Genomic DNA, 25421 nt, shown 5'->3' on the forward strand with positions numbered 1-25421 from the left:
TACTGTGATTGCTAAAATCATTCCAAACTCTGAAGACCTGGTTGCAGATAAATGTTCAAGTCATCTGCATACCCTCGTTTTAGGACCCATTTGCACTAACACTAGCTTTTGCTTTCAGCTATCAAACCACATACCAACAAAATTTGGATCAACCAAATTTGTATTTCCATTATGTAGCATACAATAGACATTGATTAAGAGCCTGTGTTTGTGCTTTGGTTGATTGGCTTGAACGATATCTCAGAATCAAATTTCTACATATGCATAGGAGTTATCTCCCTCTCATCTGCCCTTTTGCCACTACTATTAATGTTCAAAGTCTGGGTAAGTACAATTTTGTAATGCAATTCATAAGGAACTTTGCTTTTCTTATAGTTACATTCCTGTCAAAAAACATGAGTAAGATGAATTTAAGTCCACATAAATTTCTTAGAAACTATATAGTTAGATAATTAATGTTCACTGATTTATGATTTGCCTACTTTATGATAAATCAAAAATGTCAGTTGGTACCAAGATGATTCTTTTCATGCATTTTCCTCTGTCTAGGGTTTTTGTTTTATTCTATGTTGAAAATGCTTTGTCCTCCGTTGTGGAGCAGTATGTGAATATCTAAGCTCCACAAAAAGTTGCCACATGGAGAAGGAAATGGCAACCCACTCCAGGATTCTTACCTGGAAAATTCCATGGACAGAGGAGCCTGGTGGGCTACAGTCCATGGGGTCACAAAGAGTTGGCCACAGTTGAGCGACTGAGCACAGAATAGACTCAAAAGCATCATAATGCATTTTGAAAAGTCACTAACAGTTCACTGTTTAAATAAAAATATCGCAGGTGTACTATGGGCAACAAAGTGGTGTAAAAACTTTAGGAGGGCTGTCTTACCTTTTTTGATGTACTCTATCAGTGATGTGACCCAGTCGATTTCATTTACAAATTTTGTAAATTTCATTTACAAATGAAAATTTCTGGAAAATGTTTTTGCATGCCATTGCCACTCATTTGTGCTTCCCTGGTGGCTCAGATGGTAAAGAATCTGCCTGCAATGCAGGAAACCTGGATTTGATACCCTGGGTAGGGAAGATCCCCTGGAGAAGGGAATGGTGAACCACTCCAGTATTCTTGCCTGGAGAATTCCATGGACAGAGGAGCCTGGTGGGCTACAATCCATGGTGTCTCAAAGAGTCGGGCATGACTGAGCAACTTTCACTCACTAGAAGAAGTGTAAATTCCTTGGATTGGCCACTCATTTGGCTTCAGTGATCCAACAGTCAGGATGGGAAAAGGGGCAAATCTAAGAGACAGCTATTTCTCTTGCTGCCTACACTTCAGTGACTCAAAGTCCTCCTGCTGCCTGCTCCTGTGTCCACACTAGGTAGAGTGCCTTCCTTAGGTAAATGCCACCCTTCAGTTCTTCACTCTGAAGGTATTCGTTAGGGCTTGATTCCAAAAGTAGAGCTTTTTTGATCTATCAGAGAATATAGAAAATAGGCATCTTAGATATCAAGTGCTTTAATGGTAAGGTTTTCAAAGTATTAAAATCTCATTTACTTTACTTACAGGTGGTGTCATTTACTGAATGCTGTCCCTATGTTTACTGTCGTCTGGTGCCCTATAACTGCTATTGTTCTCTTTGCTTATTTATATTTATAGAAAAGTAATGATATGGGCCTTAGTTTCTGTGTAGCTAAGAAGGATTGGCTAGTGGTTAGAGGGTGGTACGCTTCACCACTTTGCCTGTCTGGCTGAATATCTATCTGAGAGCAAGCTTCTCCTTAGTTTTTCTTCCCCTTTCATTATCAGCTTAAGGAACTGGTAATTCTTGTTTTTGAAGTATTTTGAGGCATTGAGGTAAAATTTGCCCTTAGGTCCATTATTTTTCTAGGGATTTTTTGAAGTTGGGAAAGATCTCTAGATAAGCTGTATCACTTAGTTATTGAACAGTTTATACTTCTAAGAAGAGATTACACTTTCTTGCCCAGCTGTAAGCAGAAAAGATGCTTTGCAGATGCTGAGCAGCTGCAGGGCATGTTTTAGCTATCAGTTAGGTCTTCCAGCCCTGGGACATTGCCCTAGAAAGAGTACAATTTAGTCTTCAGAGAAGCACAATAACTTCCCCAGAGTTAGACAACTTGTCTGTGAATTGAAAGTTAATCTCTGCTTATACCCTCTGACAGTCTACATTTTTGTTAGGCACCTAGGAGAGCCATGACTTTTCCTGATGAAGTAAGTTGTACAATATTCGAATTTGCCAGTGTCAAACCTCATTGTGATCACCTTTCCAGTAACAGCTCTTTGATAACTGAAATCCAGCCTCCTGAGATAGAATGAATTCTTAGAAATGAGCAATTCCGTTACTGTTCTCTGTGCAATGAGTTTGAATAAGACATAGTAAATCTCTCTCTTGACACAATCCTCTAAAGTTCATTTTTTCTCAAGCAAGTCATTATTTTCTTCTATTTTAAGTAATGCCCCTGCAGCACATGGAAGATCCTGTGTTAATATTTCTATTTTTTTCTGTTTTTTTTTTCCCATTACTTCTTAGCTATTAGTGATAATACTGAATAGCTCACTTTTTAATAGGTCCTTTTATTTATATTTAGTGTAAACTTACCTTGATATAGAAATGTTTTCCTGATAAAAGGAATGAAAAGGGAGAAAGGAGAATATTAGTTGAAGTAGTGATTAACTGTAGCATTAATTATTAAGAAATCCATTTGAAATATTTATAATCTCCCTAAATGGAGGCAATTTTCACCAGACAGCTTTGGACATTTCCTGTATTATGGCCCAACTGGGGCTAACCTAGGCAAAGATTTCTCAGCTTAGTGTAGAGGAGCCCCTGACAGGCATCAAGTGGCCTCTAAATGATTGCAAGCTGTTCAAAAATAGAGTTCTCACACATGAATTTTTTGAAAAAGTGACTTTTCCAATATTATCTCAATCATCCATTGTTATTCATACCGGATCTGTTTACATCCGGTAGCACGTCCCTTCAGCCTGAAGAACTTTCTTCAACTTTTCTTCTAGTGCAAGTCTTTGAGTGACAAATACATTTACATTTGTCTGAAAATATATTAAATGTCATCTCTAGTCTTTAAAAAATCTTTCTCTGAATGTAGAATTCTGAATAAATAGATATTTTTTATTTCTTCTTGCACTTTGCACTTTTAAGACTTGTTTCCCTAACTTCTGGCTTTTACTGTTTCTGAAAGAAAGTTCTTGCAGGTATGTCCATTAATTAAGGGTTTTACCTGCTGATTGTGAATATTTTGCTTTTAAGTCTTTGGATTCTCTTATATTCTTTTAAAGATTGTTGATTTTATTTTCTTTTGTTTTAGTGGTCAATTTACTTCATTGAATATAAACTAGAAATTGTCTGTCTTTGATGGCAACTCAAATCTCAGCTGAGTTTTTCGCCTTAGCTGTGTAGTTTGGAATCTGCTGTGTGCTTTCATGGTTCAGGGATCATGAAGAATTTGAACAGTTTTTATACACAGAATTCGGATTCCTCTCTCTTTGGCTGACTACTTTCTGGGATCCCATCCTTACTTTGCAGTGGCTGTCGAGTAGTGCCCTGAACTCTCTCTATTTTAGGATATAAAGCCTGTGGATTTTCTGTTTAAAAGTTAGCCACCCTGTGAGGTTCTAGCTGTAGTCTGCTCTCAAAGTACAAGTCCCTTTAAAACTGGAAGACCCACATCCTTCTTCCAAGAGTCAACTCTTCTTCAGAATGTACCTGCTTTTGTTCATCCTCTAGTGCCATCAAGTAGTTAGGGAATTGGTTTGGTTTTTTGTTGTTGTTATTATCCAGGGAAGGGTTGATCTGGTAGGAGTTCAGTCCTAACAGCTCATTTGTCACTCTCAACTACTAAACCTGCAAATGTTTGATTAAAAGTTGTGTTGAGTAAGAGTATAAGGGGAGAGGAAAGAGGATGGAAGGCAGTGAAATCAAAGGATTTGACATGGGAAGGTGAACATGGCAGAACCTTTAGGGAAAGTCCAGAAATCCATGTGAGTAAGAGATGGAAGGTGTTTTGCGGTCAACAGTACTGTCTAAAATGGGAGGGATACAAGAATCGTCTGCTGCTAGAGCTCTGGTTATAGAAGGAGAGCCTATGCAGGGCAGAGTGCACAAAGTTTGCTTTGTCTATTGAGACTGTCCTCAGCCTCAACATGCCCCTTTGCCTCTGCCTTAAGACCACTCTGAAGTGTTGTTACCCATTTAAAAAGACCCCACTTTCCCTTGTCCTTAATTCTGTTTATTTCCTCAACATTTTCAAGGCTTTCCCACCTAAAAAGCATGCCTTTTAACCTTAGGAAATTCGCAACATACATAATGATGAATTAATGGGAATCAGGCGAGAAGAAGAAATGGAGATGTCTGATGATGAAATAGAAGAAACAACAGAAACAAAAGAAACTGAAGAATCAGGTAAAGAAAATTCTGCTTTGCTTTATTTAACTAACACCTACTGAAAGGGATGATGCTTTAAAACAACTGGTAAGGTATGGGCACAAACCCATCAGACTGGAACCAGCTAAAAACAATCTGTGAGGCCATATAAGTACACACTGGCTGAATGTCAACTATGTGGCTACAGGACTTTTTGTAGTCTTAATTTACCCCAATTTTCCAGCATTAAAAGTAAACTTTTTATCCTAGGAGCACTGGGTATTTAGGCATCTTTGTTCTATATTTGACCTGGATTTATATGTTCTACAGTAGAAACCATAAGATGGTTTACATATAAATAGCCGAACTTTTAGGAAAAATAATTAGATATCTACATCACTTATACTTTACACCAAAATTAATAACAAATGGATTGAAGATTCAAATGACAAAATCTATATGTAGCAAAAGAAACTTTGGAAAATGTAGGAGTTGGTTATATAATTTGGGTTGAAGATCTCCAAAGATAGAAATCATAAAAGATATTTTTGATAAATGTATCTGCATAAAATTAAATATTTCTGTTTAAAACTCACAGAGTTAAAGAAACAATCTGCAAACTAAACAGAAATATCTATAATGTATGAGTCTGCCTATCCACTGCTTTCCATTGTGGTTACTTGGAGGCTTATCAGAAACCAAACAAGGGTCTACAAACAGCTGTCTGGGTAAAGGTTTTTGCTTTTACCTAATCTAGTCAGGCCCTCACTGCAAGGTGATGGCCATGGTATAAGTCCCCAGAGGAACTCAAATGGCAAACCCGGTGAACAGTATAGCAAGAGCACCCTTCAATTTCATAACAAACCGTCTTGGAGGGGGGATTGCTATGGGAGAAACTAAAATCTCAGCTAAAAGACCAGTGTCTTCAGGTAGACCATTCTAGATAATCTTAGCACTCTGTAGAAACAGTAGACAGGACACTGGACTAAAGTTAGAGCACAGGGAGTTCTAATCCCAGCTCTGCCTATCTTGACCTAGGAAGGACTTCTTCCTCAGTGAGCCTCAGCTTCCATGTTTATAAGAAATACATTATAAAAAACATCTTAATATAGATTTTGTAATGGTTAAGTGAATTCCTTCATTCCTTTATTAGCCATTACATTCCAAGAACTGTGCTAGACATTGGAGATATGGTAGTATACCGCCCCTACTATGTGTATGTCTGTGTGTCTGTGTGAGAGACAGAAAACAGATAGATTACAATGCAAATTAGAATTTATTGGTGTTTGCATATTGAAGTGAGCAGCTTTAGCCACTTGCGCGATCCCAGAATCTTCACTTGTTAGGAAAAAAAAATCAACATTCAGACTGTTTTTAAAGCATTCATTAGCTGTTACATCTGAATCTCCTTTATTTTTGCCATATGTTAGATCCCTAAACATATGAGTGTCCATGTATATTAAATAAACCCTTCACAATCAGTGGATAAGTAACATTTTCAGAACAGGGAACTAATAACTGCAAACACATACTATAAACTTATAGCCAGAATAAACTGAAAAATGTAATAATAATTGAACTATTCAAATGATCTAAGTGTTTAACTGAGATATTTTATAGCTGATTAATCTTTGACTTGTAGGATTGCCTCTACCTCAATGTGTGTAGTATTGTATACAGTGTTAATCCACTGTTACCCTGAAATGAATGCAGCCATAAGTTTGAGCATCCAATTGATAAATTGCTGAGTTTGAGGAGTTATTTGGGGAAGAGAGGGGTATATGGGAGATTCAGATTGAATGTACTTACTAGGGTTATATAATTGCATTTTGCTCTATATCTCTTTTGAGTTAAAAGCTGTATTGGCTACTGCACAGAATCTTATTCGTTTAGAGACTGGAAACTCCCTGACAGATCATCTTATAGCTATTTTCCTTCCTGTTCCACATGCCAGGATGCTGCTTTGTCAAATAAAGCTATCTACAATAGACTTAATGGAGCTTACCAAATAGCTTTTCTCCCAGAAGGTTTCAATTCATTTTAATTCAAGGACTTTTGTGCATTTTTCTTCCCCTCGATCGTATCTAATTTTGTTATCACATGTCTATAGTACTCAACTGCAGAAATCCTGCTCAGTAAGAGCCAATGAGCAGGGCCTCCATTTTTATCTCAATCAGCTGCATGTTTTAGTTATTGCTTGGCTCCAATTAAAAGCTTAAACAACTAGATCTCAAAGGCTTTTTTCCTCCCTCTCCATGCTACCAAACTTGAATTTCAGGAGCCTATAGCACGCTTTTAGTTATATTTATTTCCCAATGAAAGTATGAGTCAAAGCTAGCAGTCTGTTACCTTTGCTTGAAGTGCCATGAAATTTCTATTCTGTGAGATTCTCTATGCTAGCTAACCTCTATTTGTGATTCAGAACTGGAAATATTCTTGCCATGGAAGAAAGGACTGCTGTGCTCAGAGCAATGTGTTGAAGAGGGAGAATCACATCAAAGCAAATCATAATAGTGTGAAACTATTTCATTCTATTGTTAGCCATGATGGAAAGTACATGTACTCAGTAAACATAATAGCTATTCCCTTTCAGAATGTATCTTCTGCTTTCTTCACTTAAACTGCTGGTTTTCAGATTTGGGGTGTGTGTGTGTGGGTGTGTATATATATATATACACACCCACACATACATATATAAATCATTGGGCAACCTTTTAAAATTCAGACTTCTGGGCTGCAGAGTCTGATTCAATAGGTCTGTAATAGAGTTTGGGGAATCTAAATTTTATCAAGCATCCTGAATGATTTCTATGATCATGGTCCAGGAAGTTCATTCAGAAAACATTGACTTAGACTAATTCTCCATTGTTCTAGCCAAAGTTTTCTCTTCAGTTGGCATCCAATCTCCTTCCTTTTCTCCTCCTCCTGCTGCTGCTGCTGCTAAGTTGCTTCAGTCATGTCCAACTCTATGCGACCCCACAGACAGCCTCCTACCAGGCTCCTCTGTCCCTGGGATTCTCCAGGCAAGAACACTGGAGTGGGTTGCCATTTCCTTCTCCAATGCATGAAAGTGAAAAGTGAAAGTGAAGTCGCTCAGTCTTGTCCGACTCTTAGCAACCCTGTGGACTGCAGCCTACCAGGCTCCTCCATCCATCCCATTATTCTCACTTTAGGAGTTGATCATTTAATTAACAAGCATTATGTCATAAAAGCTGATAGGTATAAAGATGTAATATATGTAAATACACATAAAATGTAAGAATACCACTTGGTGCTGACCTGGAAGATACTGATTAGAATGCAGCAAGGGCAAGAGATATTAGTGTGGGCCAGAGTAGTCGCCATCAGTGAAAATTGATTAAGGCCTTGAAAGTGAACAAGTTTGGATGAAAGGCAAAAAAAGTAAAAACGCATCTTGATGCAGAGAGGGAAAAGGCAAAGGAGTAGAGCTTAAAGAGGGAAATAAAGATGATATGTAATAAGGGTATAAACGATTGAGTGGGCAAGATGGGTCTAAACCATGGGGGACCATGAATGCCAAGCTTAGTATAGTAGGCAATGTCACTATAAGCATGTCTCTCAATCATGGCATTTGTATGATAAAACCAACATGAATTACATATTTTAGGAGATAATTTTGGATTGAGAAAGATAAGCCAGAGACTTTTATAGGAATTGAGATATAAAATGATAAAGATTGGGACTAGTGAAGGTAACAGGAACTGAGAAAATGGTAGAAGGAAAAAACAGAGAGTATGAGATTGAAGATGCCAAGAGTCATTTGGGGGGAAATAAACTAAAATCTTGGATGCCAGATTGGATGTAGATGATGAAGAAAGGAAAGAACTCAGAATGAGCCTAGGTTTTCTAACCTGGGAGAATAGAAGGTTGGTGACTGTATTAGTTCGCTAGAGCTGCTATAACAAGTACCACAAACCAAGTGGCGTAAACAACAGAAATTTATTGTCTCACATTTCTGGAGCCTATAAATCTGAGATAAAGGCTCTGGCAGGGTTGGTTTCTTCTGAGACCTCTGAGAAAAATCTGTTTCATACTTCTCCAGCTTCTGATGGTTTGCTGGCCATCTTCAGTATTCCTTGGCTTGAAGATGCATCAGCTCAATCTCTTCCTGTTCACATGGTATTTCCCCTGTGTATGTCTGTCTCTGTGCCTGAATTTCCTCTTTCCATAAAGACACCAGTCATATAAATCTATAAGCCTGACCTAATGACCTCATTTTAACTTGATTACTTCTGTAAAGATCCTGTTTCCAAATAAGGTCACATTCTGAGGGCTGCAACATATCTTTTTTAGGAGAAGAGATTCAATGCATAACAGCAGAACCGATAGAAATGGACTGATGGATGGGACTTCTTTGCAGAATATAATGAGATCAGCTTCAGATAGTAGGTTGTTGCCATGCTGTTCTCAGTCGCTAAGTCTTGTCCAATCCTTTTGTGACCCCACAGACTGTAGTCCACCAAGCTCCTCTGTCTGAGGGATTTTTCAGGCAAGAATACTGAAGTGGATTTCCAGGGGATCTTCCCAACCCAGGGATCTAACTCACGTCTCTTATGTCTCCTGCATTGCAGGTGGATTCTTTACTGCTGAGCCAGTACATAGTCATTGTTCAGTCACTAAGTAGTATCTAACTCTTTGCAACCCCATGGACTGCAGCACAGCTGGCTTCCCTGTCCTTCACCATCTCCCAGAGTTTGCTCAAACTCATGTCCATTGAGTTGGTGATTCCATCCAACCATCTCATCCTCTGTCACCCCCTTCTCCTCCCGCCTTCAATCTTTCCCAGCATCAGGGTCTTTTCAAGTGAGTCAGTTCTTTCCATCAGGTGGCCAAAGTACTAGAGCATCAGCATCAGTTCCCCATGGACTTCAGCCTGCCAGGTTCCTCTGTCTATGGAATTCTCCAGGCAAGAAGACAGGAGTGGGTTGCCATTCCCTTCTCCAGAGGTTCTTCCCGACCCAGGGATTGAACCCGAGTTTCCTGCATTTCAGGCAGATTCTTTACTGTCTGAGCCACCAGGGAAGCCCAGTAGGTAGTTAGAAAATAAACATAAATGATTTGTATACAAATCAGGGTTGAAAAAAGTAGAAGGAATAGAAGATAGTATTGATAGTACAAAGGTGTTGGCTGAAGTCTGGAGGATATAAATAAATGAATGTGAAAGACAAGTGGAAAGAAGAGCAAAGGACTGAATACAGAACTTTGAGGACTACCCACAGTAAGGAAGAAGTAAAGGAAGAGGAATTTGCAGAAGACTTAGAAAGAGAACAGTCTGAGAAGCTGGAAGAAAACTAGAAAAGCTTTGGATTATAGAAGCCACAAGAAGAATTTATAGAAGTAAGGAATAAATAACATTAGCAGATATTATGAAGAAGAAAGGGTAACACTGTTGAGCAAGAGCTATTTTAGTAGAGTGATAGAGGTAGGGGCCAGAACATATGACAATAAGGAGAGAAAGTGGGCAAAGACCACAGGTCCCAAAGCTGGTAATGGTGGTGGTGTAGTCATTAAGTTATGTCCGACTCTTGCGACCCTGTGGACCATAGCCCACCAGGCACCTCTGTCCATGAGATTCTGAAGGTAAGAATATTGGAGTGGGTTGCCATGCCCTCCTCCAGGGGATCTTCCTGACCCAGAGATTGAATCCAGGTCTCCTGCTTTGCAGGCAGATTCTTTACCGACTGTTACCAGGAAAGCCCACGAAGTTGGGTATTGAGCAAAAGTAAATACAGGCTTTTTAAATGGGGACTATAAGTGATGACAAAGTTAAAGTTAAGTTGTTGTTTATCATTCAGTAGAAGAGAAGGAGGCCATGGAGAGTGTGAAGTTGAAAATGCTTGTGAATGAAAGAGTACTTATGGATAATTATGGAAGTGAAATCCTAGAGAAGAGTAATGTGAAGTGATCTGATTTCAAATGAAGTTTGCTTTAGAGAGGGGAGAACCCTCTTCCTCTGAGATAAGATAAATGAAGCTAAAAGTATATATGCAGCCCATATAGCAAGAGATTGGTCATCTATGGATAAGAGAAATGACTTGGAACAGAGACCATGAGGAGAGAGGAGCAGATCTGTAATAAGTACTCTGGGCAGTATGGAAGGAAGAAATCAGTGAGAGGTGAGCGATCCATCAGCAAGGGCCAGCATGAGTCTCTATCGACTAGAACTGCCCAGCTCTGCAACTTCCCATAAAAGTCCTCTGCAGCACAGGATAACTAGCAGAGCAAGTTGAGTTAAGTGACCAGGAGTTAGGAATTGACATGGTAAACCTGATCAAAGGTTTTCAGGTAAGTGAAGGAATAAGAATTACTGAGGAGTATGCGGCAGAATCTGGTTAGCCAGAAAGCAAATAGTAGACTGGGTGAAGTTGGCCACTCCAGGACATAAAGATCCCAGCAAGGAAAAAGATCAGAGTCTCAGAGTGATGAGGGACCATGACATAACTGATAGATGAACACACTGTGTTTAAGAGGGGAGTGTTTTGCACTGCATGGTATCTGCATTCAGCAGTTTGTTCCTGCTGGCTGTTCAAAAGACAGTGCGATATAAATTCAGTATCTGGCATCGTTGGTTTTTTTGCTTTGTGCATATTAGACCTGGTATTTCTACTGATACAAGTATCCTTTTAGTTTCTTATACTGGTCAGTTTGACAGAATCTTCAAAAGTAACTAATACTTTTTTTTCCTATGGTTGTCATTAAGAACTAGACAGATCCCATCTCCTGACCCTAAACAGGATCCTACAGTAAACTGCTTGAGGAAATTGGGTCTTTGAAGATTACAGGTGGCAAACTTTGAAGTGAACTCCACTGAAGATCTAAGAGGCCCAACTAAAACAACGTGGCAGGCATCACAGCTGTGGATTGAGCAGAACTTTTTGAAAGGGCTACCTTGAAGATGACAACCCTGGAGGAGCTATGGTGATTGGCAGTGGAAAGAATCAGGACGTGTGAAAAATCCTTAAAAATTTATTGACTTAAATAACTTTGCCTATGTTAATGAATAAAAAGAAACCTTTTGTGCAGAAAGTCAGCATATAAAAAAAAAAAAAAATAAGAGGGGAGTGTAGAGATCTCAGAGGAGAAACAATGAAATCCCAAGTGTGTCCATGCTGGCAAAAGTCTGATTGAAGTACTGACCTGCAGAGAAAAGAAAAGCAAGGCTTTTTTTTTTTTTAATTGGAGGCTAATTACTTTACAATATTGTATTGGTTTTGCCATACATCAGCATGAATCCGCCACAGGTGTACACATGCTCCCAATCCTGAACCCCCCTCCCACCTCCCTCCCCATACCATCCCTCTGGGTCATCCCAGTGCACCAGCTCCAAGCATCCTGTATCCTGCATTGAACCTGGACTGGTGATTCATTTCTTATATGATATTATACATGTTTCAATGCCATTCTCCTAAATCATCCCACCCTCTCCCTCTCCCACAGAGTCCAAAAGACTATTATATATATCTGTGTCTGTTTTGCTGTCTCACATACAGGGTTATCGTTGCCATCTTTCTAAATTCCATATATATGCGTTAGTATACTGCATTGGTGTTTTTCCTTCTGGCTTACTTCACTCTGTATAATCGGCTCCAGTTTCATCCACCTCATTAGAACTGATTCAAATGTATTCTTTTTAATGGCTGAGTAATATTCCATTGTGTATATGTACCACAGCTTTCTTATCCATTCATCTGCTGATGGACATCTAGGTTTGCTTCCATGTCCTGCCTATTATAAACAGTGCTGCAATGAACATTGGGGTACACATGTCTCTTTCAACTCTGGTTTCCTTGGTGTGTATGCCCAACAGTGGGATTGCTGGGTCAGAAGGCAGTTCTATTTCCAGTTTTTTAAGGAATCTCCACACTGTTCTCCATAGTGGCTGTACTAGTTTGCATTCCCACCAACAGTGTAAGAGGGTTCCCTTTTCTCCACACCCTTTCCAGCATTTATTGCTTGTAGACTTTTGGATCACAGCCATTCTGACTGGCATGAAATGGTACCTCATAGTGGTTTTGATTTGCATTTCTCTGATAATGAGTGATGTTGAGCATCTTTTCATGTGTTTGTTAGCTGTCTGTATGTCTTCTTTGGAGAAATGTCTATTTAGTTCTTTGGCCCATTTTTTGATTGAGTCATTTATTTTTCTGGAATTGAGCTGCAGAAGTTGTTTGTATATTTCTGAGATTTGTTGTTTGTCAGTTGCTTCATTTGCTATTATTTTCTCCCATTCTGAAGGCTGTCTTTTCACCTTGCTTATAGTTTCTTTTGTTGTGCAGAATCTTTTAAGTTTAATTAGGTCCCATTTGTTTATTTTTGCTTTTATTCCAATATTCTGGGAGGTGGGTCACAGAGGATCCTGCTGTGATTTATGTCAGAGAGTGTTTTGCCTATGTTCTCCTCTAAGAGTTTTATAGTTTCTGGTCTTACATTTAGATCTTTAATCCGTTTTGAGTTTATTTTTGTGTATGGTGTTAAAAAGTATTCTAGGTTCACTCTTTTACACATGGTTGACCAGTTTTCCCAGCACCACTTGTTAAAGAGATTGTCTTTTCTCCATTGTATATTCTTGCCTCCTTTGTCAAAGATAAGGTGTCCATAGGTGCGTGGACTTATCTCTGGGCTTTCTATTTAGTTCCATGGGTCTATATTTCTGTCTTTGTGCCACTACCGTACTGTCTTGATGACTGTAGCTTTGTAGTAGAGCCTGAAGTCAGGCAGGTTGATTCCTCCAGTTCCATTCTTCTTTCTCAAGATTGCTTTGGCTATTCGTGGTTTTTTGTATTTCCATACAAATTGTGAAATTTTTTGTTCTAGCTCTGTGAAAAATACCGTTGGTAGTTTGATAGGGATTGCACTGAATCTATAGATTGCTTTGGGTAGTATACTCATTTTCACTATATTGATTCTTCTGATCCATGAACATGGTATATTTCTCCATCTATTAGTGTCCTCTTTCATTTCCTTCACCAGTGTTTTATAGTTTTCTATATATAGGTCTTTAGTTTCTTTAGGTAGATATATTCCTAAGTATTTTATTCTTTCCGTTGCAATGGTGAATCGAATTGTTTCCTTAATTTCTCTATTTTCTCATTATTAGTGTATAGGAATGCAAGGGATTTCTGTGTGTTGATTTTATATCCTGCAACTTTACTATAGTCATTGATTAGCTCTAGTAATTTTCTGGTGGAGTCTTTAGGATTTTCAATGTAGAGGATCATATCATCTGGAAACAGTGAGAGTTTTACTTCTTCTTTTCCAGTTTGGATTCCTTTTATTTCTTTTTCTGCTCTGATTGCTATGGCCAAAACTTCCAGAACTATGTTGAATAGTAGTGGTGAAAGTGGGCACCCTTGTCTTGTTCCTGACTTTAGGGGAAATGCTTTCAATTTTTCACCATTGAGGATAATGTTTGCTGTGGGTTTGTCATATATAGCTTTTATTATGTTGAGGTATGTTCCTTCTATTCTTGCTTTCTGGAGAGTTTTTATCATAAACGGATGTTGAATTTTGTCAAAAGCTTTCTCTGCGTCTATTGAGATAATCATATGGCTTTTATTTTTCAATTTGTTAATGTGGTGTATTACACTGATTGATTTGCAGATATTGAAGAATCCTTGCATCCCTGGGATAAAGCCCACTTGGTCATGGTGTATGATCTTTTTAATGTGTTGTTGGATTCTGATTGCTAGAATTTTGTTAAGGATTTTTGCATCTATGTTCATCAGTGATATTGGCCTGTAGTTTTCTTTTTTTTGTGGCATCTTTTTCAGGTTTTGGTATTAGGGTGATGGTGGCCTCATAAATGAGTTTTGAAGTTTACCTTCCTCTGCAATTTTCTGGAAGAGTTTGAGTAGGATAGGTGTTAGCTCTTCTCTAAATTTTTGGTAGAATTCAGCTGTGAAGCCGTCTGGACCTGGGCTTTTGTTTGCTGGAAGATTTCTGATTACAGTTTCAATTTCCGTGCTTGTGATGGGTCTGTTAAGATTTTCTATTTCTTCCTGGTTCAGTTTTGGAAAGTTGTACTTTTCTAAGAATTTGTCCAGTTCTTCCATGCTATCCATTTTATTGAGATATAGTTGCTGATAGTAGTCTCTTATGAGCCTTTGTATTTCTGTGTTGTCTGTTGTGATCTCTCCATTTTCATTTCTAATTTTATTGATTTCATTTTTCTCCCTTTGTTTCTTGATGAGTCTGGCTAATGGTTTGTCAATTTTATGTATCCTTTCAAAGAACCAGTTTTTGTCTTTGTTGATTTTTGCTACGGTCTCTTTTGTTTCTTTTGCATTTATTTCTGCCCTAATTTTTAAGATTTCTTTCCTTCTACTAACCCAGGGGTTCTTAATTTCTTCCTTTTCTAGTTGCTTTAGGTGTGGAGTTAGGTTATTTATTTGACTTTTTTCTTGTTTCTTGAGGTATGCCTGTATTGCTATGAACTCTCCCCCTTAGTACTGCTTTTACAGTGTCCCACAGGTTTTGTGTTGTTGTGTTTTCATTTTCATTCGTTTCTATGCATATTTTGATTTCTTCTGTGATTTATTGGTTATTCAGCAGCATGTTGTTCAGCCTCCATATGTTGGAATTTTTAATAGTTTTTCTCCTGTAATTGAGATCTAATCTTACTGCATTGTGGTCAGAAAAGATGCTTGGAATGATTTCAATTTTTTTGAACTTACCAAGGCTAGATTTATGGCCCAGGATGTGATCTATCCTGGAGAAGTTTCCGTGTGCACTTGAGGAAAAGGTGAAATTCATTGTTTTGGGGTGAAATGTCCTCTAGATATCAAGTAGGTCTAACTGGTCTAGTGTGTCATTTAAAGTTTGTGTTTCCTTGTTAATTTTCTGTTTAGTTGATCTATCCATAGGTGTGAGTGGGGTATTAAAGTCTCCCACTACTACTGTGTTACTGTTAATTTCCCCTTTCATACCTGTTAGCATTTGTCTTACATATTGTGGTGCTCCTATGTTGGGTGCATATATATTTATAATTGTTATATCTTCTTGGATTGATCCTTTGATCATTATGTAGTGTCCTTCTTTGTCTCTTTTCACAGCCTTTGTTTTAAAGTCTATTTTATCTGATATGAGTATTGCTACTCCTGATTTCTTTTGGTCTCTATTTGCATAGAATATCTTTTTCCAGCCCTTCACTTTCAGTCTGTATGTGTCCCTTGTTTTGAGGTGGGTCTCTTGTAAACAACATACATAGGGGTCTTGTTTTTGTATCTATTCAGCCAGTCTTTGTCTTTTGGTTGGGGCATTCAACCCATTTATGTTTAAGGTAACTATTGATAAATATGATCCTGTTGCCATTTACTTTATTGTTTTGGGTTCGAGTTTATACACCCTTTTTGTGTTTCCTGTCTAGAGAAGATCCTTTAGCATTTGTTGGAGAGCTGGTTTGCTGGTGCTGAATTCTCTCAGCTTTTGCTTGTCTGTAAAGCTTTTGATTTCTCCTTCATATTTAATGAGATCCTTGCTGGGTACAGTAATCTGGGCTGTAGGTTATTTTCTTTCATCACATTAAGTATGTCTTGCCATTCCCTCCTGGCTTGAAGAGTTTCTATTGAGACATCAGCTGTTATCCTTATGGGAATCCCCTTGTGTATTATTTGTTGTTTTCCCTTGTTGCTTTTAATATTTGTTGTTTGTGTTTGATCTTTGTTAATTTTATTAATATGTGTCTTTGGGTGTTTTGCCTTGGGTTTATCCTGTTTGGGACTCTCTGGGTTTCTTGGACTTGGGTGATTATTTCCTTCCCCATTTTAGGGAAGTTTTCAACTATTATCTCCTCAAGTATTTTCTCATGGTCTTTCTTTTTGTCTTCTTCTTCTGGGACTCCTATGATTCGAATGTTGGAGCGTTTAATATTGTCCTGGAGGTCTCTGAAATTGTCCTCATTTCTTTTAATTCGCATTTCTTTTTTCCTCTCTGATTCATTTACTTCTACCATTCTATCTTCTACTTCGCTAATCCTGTCTTCTGCCTCCGTTATTCTACTATTTATTGCCTCCAGAGTGTTTTTGATCTCATATATTGCATTATTCATTATATATTGACTCTTTTTTATTTCTTCTAGGTCCTTGTTAAACCTATCTTGCATCTTCTCAGTCCTTGTCTCCAGGCTATTTATCTGTGATTCCGTTTTTATTTCGAGATTTTGGATCCTTTTCCCTATCATTATTCGAAAATCTTTATCAGGTAGATTCCCTATCTCTTCCTCTTTTGTTTGGTTTGGTGGGCATTTATCCTGTTCCTTTACCTGCTGGGTATTCCTCTGCCTCTTCATCTTGTTTATATTACTGCGTTTGGGGTGGCCTTTCTATATTCTCGCAGTTTGTGGAGTTCTCTTTATTGTGGAGTTTCCTCGCTTTGGGTGGGGTTGTATGGGTGGCTTGTCAAGGTTTCCTGGTTAGGGAAGCCTGTGTCAGTGTTCTGGTGGGTGGAGCTGGATTTCTTCTCTCTGGAGTGCAATGAAGTGTCCAGTAATGAGTTATGAAATGTCAATGGTTTTGGAGTAACTTTGGGCAGCCTGTATATTGAAACTCAGGTCTGTGTTCCTGTGTTGCTGGAGAATTTGCATGGTATGTCTTGCTCTTTAACTTGCTGGCCCTTGGATGGTGCTTGGTTTCAGTGTAGGTATGGAGGCATTTGATGAGCTCCTATCGATTAATGTTCCCTGGAGTCAGGAGTTCTCTGATGTTCTCAGGATTTGGACTTAAGCCTCCTGCTTCTGGTTTTCAGTCTTATTTTTACAGTAGCCTCAAGACTTCTCCTTCTATACAGTACCGTTGATAATACATCTAGGTTAAAGATGAAAAGTTTCTCCTCAATGAGGGACACCCAGAGAGGTTCACAGAGTTACATGGAGAAGAGAAGAGGGAGGAGGGAGTTAGAGGTGACCCGAATGAGATGAGGTGGAATCAAAAGAGGAGAGAGCAAGCTAGCCAGTAATCACTTCCTTATGTGTGCTCCACATTCTGGACCGCTCAGAGATGTTCACAGAGTTATACAGAGAAGAGAAGAGGGAGGAAGGAGACAGAGGTGTCCAGGAGGATAAAAGGGGGGAATGAAAAGGAGAGAGACAGATCCAGCCAGTAATCAGTTCCCTATGTGTTCTCCACCATCTGGAACACACAGAGATTCACAGAGTTGCGTAGAGAAGAGAAGGGGGAGGAAGGATACAGAGGCGACCTGGTGGAGAAAAAGGAGAGTCCAAAGGAGGAGAGAGCAGTCAAGCCAGTAATCTCACTCCCAAGTAAAAATGGGTACTGAAGATTGGGTTTTTAAAGGTACAAAATTGATAACAAATACCAAAAAGCAAAGATTAAAAATCTAGAATAGAGGTTGGATTTTCAAAAATACAATATTAAAGAAAAGAAGAAGGAAAAAAAAAGTCACAAAAATTATTTATATATATATATATATATATGAAGTTTGCTTTAAAAAATAGGGTCTTTTTTTTGAAAAGTAATAGTAGGTTATAAAAATGAAAATTAAAGGAGTAATAGAGGACTTAAAATTTTTAAAAAGTTAAAAAAATAATGATCATAAAAATGGTAAAAATATACCTAGGACTTTCTCTGGTGGTGTTGTGGGCAGTGTGGGGTCAGTTCATTTTCGGATAGTTCCTTGGTCCGGCTTATATTTCTCAAGATCTATAGGCCCCTTCCTATCCAGTCGGTACTAACAACAGGGTTTTAATCTATTGCACCTGTCACTTCCAAGGCACATCCCTCTGTTTTAGCTTCTTCTGTTTGCTGGTCTCTTCAGTGTCTGATTTCCGCCCTGACACAAGGAGGGCTGGTGGTGGACACTTTTTTTAGGCTCACTTGTTCAGTCGCACTGTGGGGAGGGAGGGACGCTGCAAACAAATAACACTAGCGTGTGCTCGCAGTGTCTCAGCCACACTGAGCCTGCCCTTGTTCATGGAGCGTGTGCCCTCCCTGCCCACACAGCTCACGCTGTAGGTTGCTCTGCTGGGAACCGTCCAAGGCCAGCCCTGGGCTGCATGCACCTCCCAGGTCTAAGCCGCTCAGGTTCAGGCACTCTGGTAGTCCTCAGAGGCACAGACTCCATTGGGCCTGTGTTTTGTGCCCTTCCCAGGTCCGAGCAGCTCAGGTGATGAGGTGTTTGGCAAGCGTGGTCACTGCAACTTATCACCTCTCCTGTCCCTGCTGCTCGGTTTTCTGGGTGTACAACCAGCACACTTTCTCAGGTGGATGATGACTGTCCAGAACCCCAAGAAGTTTTAGTTAGCAAAGAAGCCTGCTTGCAGTTTGGTAGATAATGTCTCTCTGGGGCTGCGATTGCCCCCTTCCGGCTCTGGCTGCCTATCACCAGAGGGGGATGGTCTGCAGCCGGCTAATTCTGTTCAGTCCTTTGTTCTGTGCACGGTCCTGGCAGTGTCTTAGGGCTTTTCGCACGGTAGCTATCCCACAGTCTGGTTTGCTAGCTCAAGTTAGTTCATTCTGATTACCCTCAGGGCATTCAGGCCCGATCCTGACTCTAAGCAATGCAGCCCTCATCTCCCTGCCCAGACCCCGCTTGCTAGTGGCGGATGCAGGCGTCTGCACTGCTTCTCCACTGGGGGAGTTACCATTGGGCTCGTAATCTGTGGGTTTTAATTATTTATTTATTTTTCATCCCGGTTATGTTGCCCTCTGTGCTTCCAAGGCTTACCACAGACTCGGCAGTGAGAGTGTTTCCTGATGTTTGGAAACCTCTCTTTTTAAGACTCCCTTCCAGGGACAGGGCTCCATCCCTACCTCTTTTGTCTCTTTTTTTGTCTTTTATATTTTTTCCTACTTCTTTTCGAAGACAATGGGCTGCTTTTCTGGGTGCCTGATGTCCCCTGCCGGCATTCAGAAGTTGTTTTGTGGAATTTACTCAGTGTTTAAATGTTCTTTTGATGAATTTTGGGGGGAGAAAGTGGTCTCCCCGTCCTATTCCTCCGCCATCTTAGGACTGCCTCAGAAGCAAGGCTTTTTGAAGTCAGGGGACTCACTTGAGATTTTTGTCTGAACTGGCCTTCATGGGTCATGCTCATATCTCCCACTTTTTCTTCCCACTCTTTGTTTTTGTTTTTTCTCTTTGTGAATAACTCCAGCTCTAGCTTCTTTTTTTGAACCTTGAGAGGAGTGTTGCTCATTTTTCCTTCTATAATTTGGTAACACTTTTTAGCATCTTTCTTCTAAAATGTGGTAACATTTTTAGCATCTCCTTTTTTATGATTTTTTATTAGAGTATAGTTGCTTTACAATGTTGTGTTAGTTTCTGCTGTACAACAAAGTGAATCAGTTATACATATACATATATCCCCTCCCTCTTGAGCTTCAAGCTTCCCTCCAACCCCCACCCCCATCTTACCCTTCCAGGTCATCACTTGTAATGCAGCTTTTTAAGAGTGGCTGACTCTCTAAATTTACTTCCATTAATTTTTGTTTGTTTGTGCTCTTTGTACCATTGAAGAAACCTAGGTATATTTTTTTTCATACCTAAAAGCACAAAGTCCTTTTAGATCTTTTGTTGTAGAAAAACATGTCTGAGATTTTGCTCCAAGTGGCTCCTTTAAAAGGAGGCATTCACAGCTGCCTTCATACTTTCATATCTGCCATGATGAATTGGCAGCCTTCAGATCTGAAGAGCAATCCCCATAAAGAGAAACTTTTTCCTATATAGGAAATCGTCAAAAAGGAGAAGCTGGGAACTAATGATGGCAGGAAAAGAATAAATTCACTGTACTATACTCTTTAGTATCAGGACTGATGAATTCACCTACTCAAACATATTATTAAAAGGGAATATTGAACTTTTCAATGTTCTGGCAATGTACAAAGAACTCCAACTTCAGAAATAGGCCCAATTAATATTAAGTCTGTGAAAGTAAAGACTTGGTATCCTCATTAAAATGACAAAAACCTTCACTTTAAAGAATGGGAAATATATTTTGTAAGTAAGGCCCCCATTTTCTTTGCTTAGTGACAGGTCCAAACTGAGGAGATTACTATCTGCTCCTGCTTAGCTACAACAGTCCATCTCTGCTCATCAGGACGCCCTTTCTCCCAGGGGGGGAAAGCAGTCTTGCCTCCTCATTTTCTCAGAGGGAAAATATTTTCACATTTCAACTGGAGAAGATGCCTCTAACCATTCTCCTAGACCTCTGTCCTTTTCTCTGCCATGTTTCTCTACATGACTTGTAGGACATGAGTGTAATTACTGGCCTGCAGTACAAGAAGAAACAAAAAGAGAAAGATGAAATATCACTATTTTGTATTGAGCTGTGTGCCTTGCCAGTGGACAGACATGCATACTGAAGCAGAAATACCTCACTGTCCATCTGAAGCAGCCACTGGATTTGCAGAGTAACCTCTGTGCTGTTCAGCCTTACTCCATCAAGATGCTATCACTGGTACTGACCCAGCAAAACAAGTCAAATATTTCTTCCCCTGTTTGGCAGATAGTCAATGTCTCTTTTTCCATCCAGTTCCAAATATATAGTCATCTTCATCTTTAGCATCTTCTAAGGGAATGGTTCAGTATTCTTGCCTGGAGAATTCCATGGATAGAGGAGGCTAGCAGGCTACAGTCCATGGGGTCGCCAAGAGTCGGACATGACTGAGTGACTGACACTTTGGTGTTGTGACTGTTAAGAATACTGCCTGTCTGAGACCAACTATCCCAGCCACTGGGAAGATGGCAAGGATAGATATTATTTGGTGTGCTGTGAATCCAACTTTCACATCAAAGACACAAAATCTGTGTGATTATGGCAACAACTAAAATCAGTAATAAAACCAAACATAAAATGAATATATTGTGCTGAAGGTCTCTTGTAAATTTTTAAGCAAAAATGCGAGGTTTGAAACTGCTATATCAAGATAATTACATGGCCATTCATAGAAAACCAACATGGACACTGAGAACATGTCTCAACACTACTCTAGTGAGAAGGCATTTCTCACCAGATCCTACCTATTACATTGTCACTCTCTTCTTTGGATTGTTGTTGTTGTTCAGTAGCTAAGTCATGTCCCACTCTCTGCAACCCCATGGACTGTAGCATGCCAGGCTTCCCTGTCCTTCACTATCTCCTGGAGTTTGCCCAAACTCATGTCCATTGAGTTTGGACATGATGCCATCCAGCCATCTCATCGCTCTGTTACCCGCTTCATCTGATCACATCAGCCTTCATCAGTACCTAATTATTTTAGGATAACCCTCAGATTCAAGGCATTGAATTAAACCCAGCACTACCCTATAGGCAGCTTTTTTTTCAGGAATAGGAAATGTCTTCACCCTTGAAATATAGTTTTATTCTATATACTTCATCTTTATAAAGCACAACTTCTTTTTGTTCATTATGTACAGGGTGAATCTTGTCTCTGCAAACCCCTTAGAAAACTATTCTTCCACCATTTATAGCTAATAATCTCAGAGATTTGATTTCAATTACTTTTTTTACTACCTTCTACCAAAAGTTACTTCCCATAGGTAGCTGAAAAAATTCACACCTTTGTCAAATTGTATAACATTTTTTATGTATTTATGTATTCATTTAATTAATTAATTTATTTCATTTCTTTTTTGGCCGCACTGGATCTTCATTGCTGTGCACAGGCTTTCTCTAGTTTCAGCGAGCAAGGGCTACTGTTTGTTGTAGTGCTCGGGCTTCCCGTTGCAGTGGCTTCCCCTGTTGTGGAGCACAGGTTCTAGGGCACGCAGGCATCAGTAGTTGCAGCACACAGGCTCAGTAGTTGTGGCACGCAAGCTCAGTAGTTGTGATGCATGGGCTTAGTTGGTCTACAGCATCTGGAATCTTCCAGGACCAGGGATCAAACCCATGTCCCCTGAATTAGTAGCTGGATTCTTATCCACTGCACCACCAAGGAAGTCCCAACTTATCTTTTAACATTCTTATACATTTAATGTACAGATTTGTAATTTTGACCCGTTTTGATGATACCTGTTTTCTGAACTCTATATTCTGTTAGGAATCAAAAAGGGAATAAACTACAAATATATCCATTAATTTGGAGTGTAAACAATAGAGATGAGTGGAATCTCATTTTTTACCATAGTCATAAGCCTGGAACTTGGAAGGAATTCAATAAATGTTTGTTGAATGAATGAAAATCTTATTAAATATTTCAAAGTAGCTTTTATGATTTTTGATCTTGAAAAATATGCCATAGCCATAAATAAGTTTAATCTAGGTTTCTCCATGTGTCTTATTTTTCAATTAATAAACTTTAATTTTTAGATCAGTTTTAGGTCCATAGCAAAATTGAGCAGGAAGTACAGAGTTCCCAAATACTGCCAGTCCCCATATACATACAATCTCCCACTATCTACATCCTGCACCCCAGAGGTACATGTGTTACAGTAGCTGAATACATCCTCATCACCCAAAGTTCATAGTTTGCATTAGAATTCACTCTTGGTACCCATTTTATGGTGTTGGAGAAATATACAAAATGTATGTGTGTCCACAATTGTAGTATCATACAGAATAGTTTCAGGGACCTTAAAATCTTCTGTGCTAAACCTATTCATTCTTCCCTCCACCCAAATACCTGGTAACCACTGATTTTTTAACTGACTCTATAGTTTTTCCCTTTCCAGACTGGCATATAGTTGGGAACATTTAGTATGCAGTCTTTTCAAATTGACTACTTTCACATAGTAATATGCATTTACATTTCCTGCATGTCTTTTCGTGGCTTTGTATCTCATTTCTTTTTAGTGCCATTTATTATTCAATTTTCCAGATGTATTATAGTGTATTAGTGGTTAGATAACTACTAAAGAACATTGTGGTTGCTTCCAAGTTTTGGCAATTATGAATAAAGCTGTTGTAAATATGTATGTGCAGGTTTTTGTGTGGACATAGTTTTTAGCTCATTTGGGTAAATACCAAGGAACATGATTGCTGGATCATATCATTAAAGTCTGTTTAGTTTGTAAGAAACTGCCAAACTGTCTCCCAAAGTGACTATACCATTTTGCATTCTCACCAGCAATGAAGCAGAGTTCTTATTTACACTACATCCTCACCAGTCCTTGGTGCTGTCATTGTTTTGGATTTTGGCAATTCTGATATGTTTCTAGTAATATCACACTCCTGTTTTAATTTGCAATTCACTAATGACATATGATGTTGAAATCATTTCATATGCTTACTCGTCATTAGTATATCTTTGGCAAGGTGTCTGTTCAGATTTGTAGCCCAAATGGGTTGTTTGTTTTCTTATTGTTGAGTTTGGAGAGTTCATTGTATATTTTGGATAACAGTCCTTTATCAACTGTGTCCTTTGCAAATATTTTCTCCTCAGTCTATGGCTTTTCTTCTTGATATTGTCTTTAACAGAGAAGTTTCTATTTTAATTAAGTCCAGGTTATCAGTTATTTCCTTCATGGATCATGCATTTGGTGTTGTGTTTAAAAACTCATCACCATACTCAAGGTCAGCTACATTTTTCTCTTATGTTATCTTCTAGGAGGTTTATAGTTTAGGATTTCTCATTTAGGTCTATAATCCATTTTGACTTAATCTTTGTGATGTCCAGTTGTTCCAGCATGTTTGTTAAAGAGTCTATTTTTGCTCCATTGTATTGCCTTTGCTCCTTTGGCAAAAATCAGTTGACTCTATGGGGGTCTCTTTCTGGACTCTCTAATCTATTTAATGGATCTATTTGTCTTTTCTTTCACCAACACCACACTGTCTTAGCTACTATTAACTTTCTGTTAAGCCTTGAAACCAGGTAGCATCAGTCTCCCAACTCTATTCTACTCTTTCAATGTTGAGTTGGACATTTTGGGTCTTTTGCCTCTCTTTATAAACTTCAGACTCAGTTTGTCATTATCCACAAAATAACTTGCTTGGATTTTGATTGGGATTGCATTGAATCCACAGATCAAGTTGGAAACAACTGATATCTTTATGATATTGCCATCCTATCCATAAACATAAAATTTCTCCATTTATTTAGTTTTTTTTATTTCATTCATTTTTTCACTTGAATTCAATGTGAATTGAATGATTTCCACTCATTTTCAACCTGAGTTTTGTAGTGTTCTTTGTATAGATCTGGTATGTATTTTGTTACATCTCTACTTAAATATTTCATTTTTAATGTGCAAATGTAAATAGTGTGTTAGTTGCTCAGTCGTGTCTGATTCTTTGCAACCCCACAGATTGTAGCCCACCAGGGTCCCCTGTCCATGGGATTCTCCAGGGAAGAATACTGGAGTGGGTTGCCATTATATATTTTCATTTTAAAATGATCAAGGGCATTAGACTATAAAAATAACACATATTTTAAAAATAATCTATACTGGAAAATTATCTCCTTTTCTTGTCTGATTGAATTATCTAGGACTTCCAGTACAAAGTTGAAAAAAGCAGTGATAAGTGGTGGCATCCTTGCCTCGTTCTTAATGGGAGTGATTCAAGTTTCTCTCTATGATGTATGGTGGTGTGTGTGTGAAGTCGCTCAGTCGTGTCCGACTCTTTGCGACCCCGTGGACTATAGCCCACCAGACTCCTCTGTCCATGGGATTCTCCAGGCAAGAATACTGGAGTGGGTTGCCATTTCCTTCTCCAGGGGATCTTCCCAACCCAGGGATCGAACCTGGGTCTCCTGCATTGCAGGCAGATGCTTTATCCTCTGAGCCACCAGGGAAACCTGTAGATGTTTATTATCATATTGAGGAAGTTCTCTATTCCTAGTTTACTGAGATTTTAAAATCATGGATGGGTGTTGGATTTTGTCAAATACCTTTTCTGCATCTATTGTATTATCATGCAACTTTAACCTCTTTAACTTGTTAACATAATGAATTACATTAATTGATTTTTCAAATGTTGAACCAGCCTTGCATACCCAAGATGAATTCCACTTGATTGTGGTATATTTCTTCCTATACATTCTTGCACTTGGTTTACTAGTATTTTGTTGAGAATTTTTACGTCTGTGTTCGTGAGAGATAGCAGTCTGTACTTTAT

General features: G+C 38.8%; 1 protein-coding gene and 2 non-coding genes across 7 annotated transcripts in view; 2 read left to right on the forward strand and 1 right to left on the reverse strand.

Moving 5' to 3' along the window:
* ENOX2 (ecto-NOX disulfide-thiol exchanger 2) overlaps positions 1-25421 on the forward strand; it is a 288301-nt gene that overhangs the window by 244371 nt on the left and 18509 nt on the right. For all 5 annotated transcript variants that reach the window (XM_027533373.1, XM_027533371.1, XM_027533372.1 and 2 more), the window contains one exon: positions 4321-4435. In XM_027533373.1, coding sequence (XP_027389174.1) covers positions 4321-4435 — 115 coding nt within the window. The remainder of the gene's footprint in view (positions 1-4320; positions 4436-25421) is intronic.
* LOC113888281 lies at positions 10898-11034 on the forward strand. Its single transcript, XR_003509917.1, has one exon. It is a non-coding gene; the product is annotated as a small nucleolar RNA SNORA8 (small nucleolar RNA).
* On the reverse strand, positions 25027-25098 carry TRNAC-GCA. Its single transcript has one exon. It is a non-coding gene; the product is annotated as a tRNA-Cys (tRNA).

The sequence above is a fragment of the Bos indicus x Bos taurus genome, chromosome X, assembly GCF_003369695.1.
Source record: "Bos indicus x Bos taurus breed Angus x Brahman F1 hybrid chromosome X, Bos_hybrid_MaternalHap_v2.0, whole genome shotgun sequence".
NCBI classification, from domain to species: domain Eukaryota; kingdom Metazoa; phylum Chordata; class Mammalia; order Artiodactyla; family Bovidae; genus Bos; species Bos indicus x Bos taurus.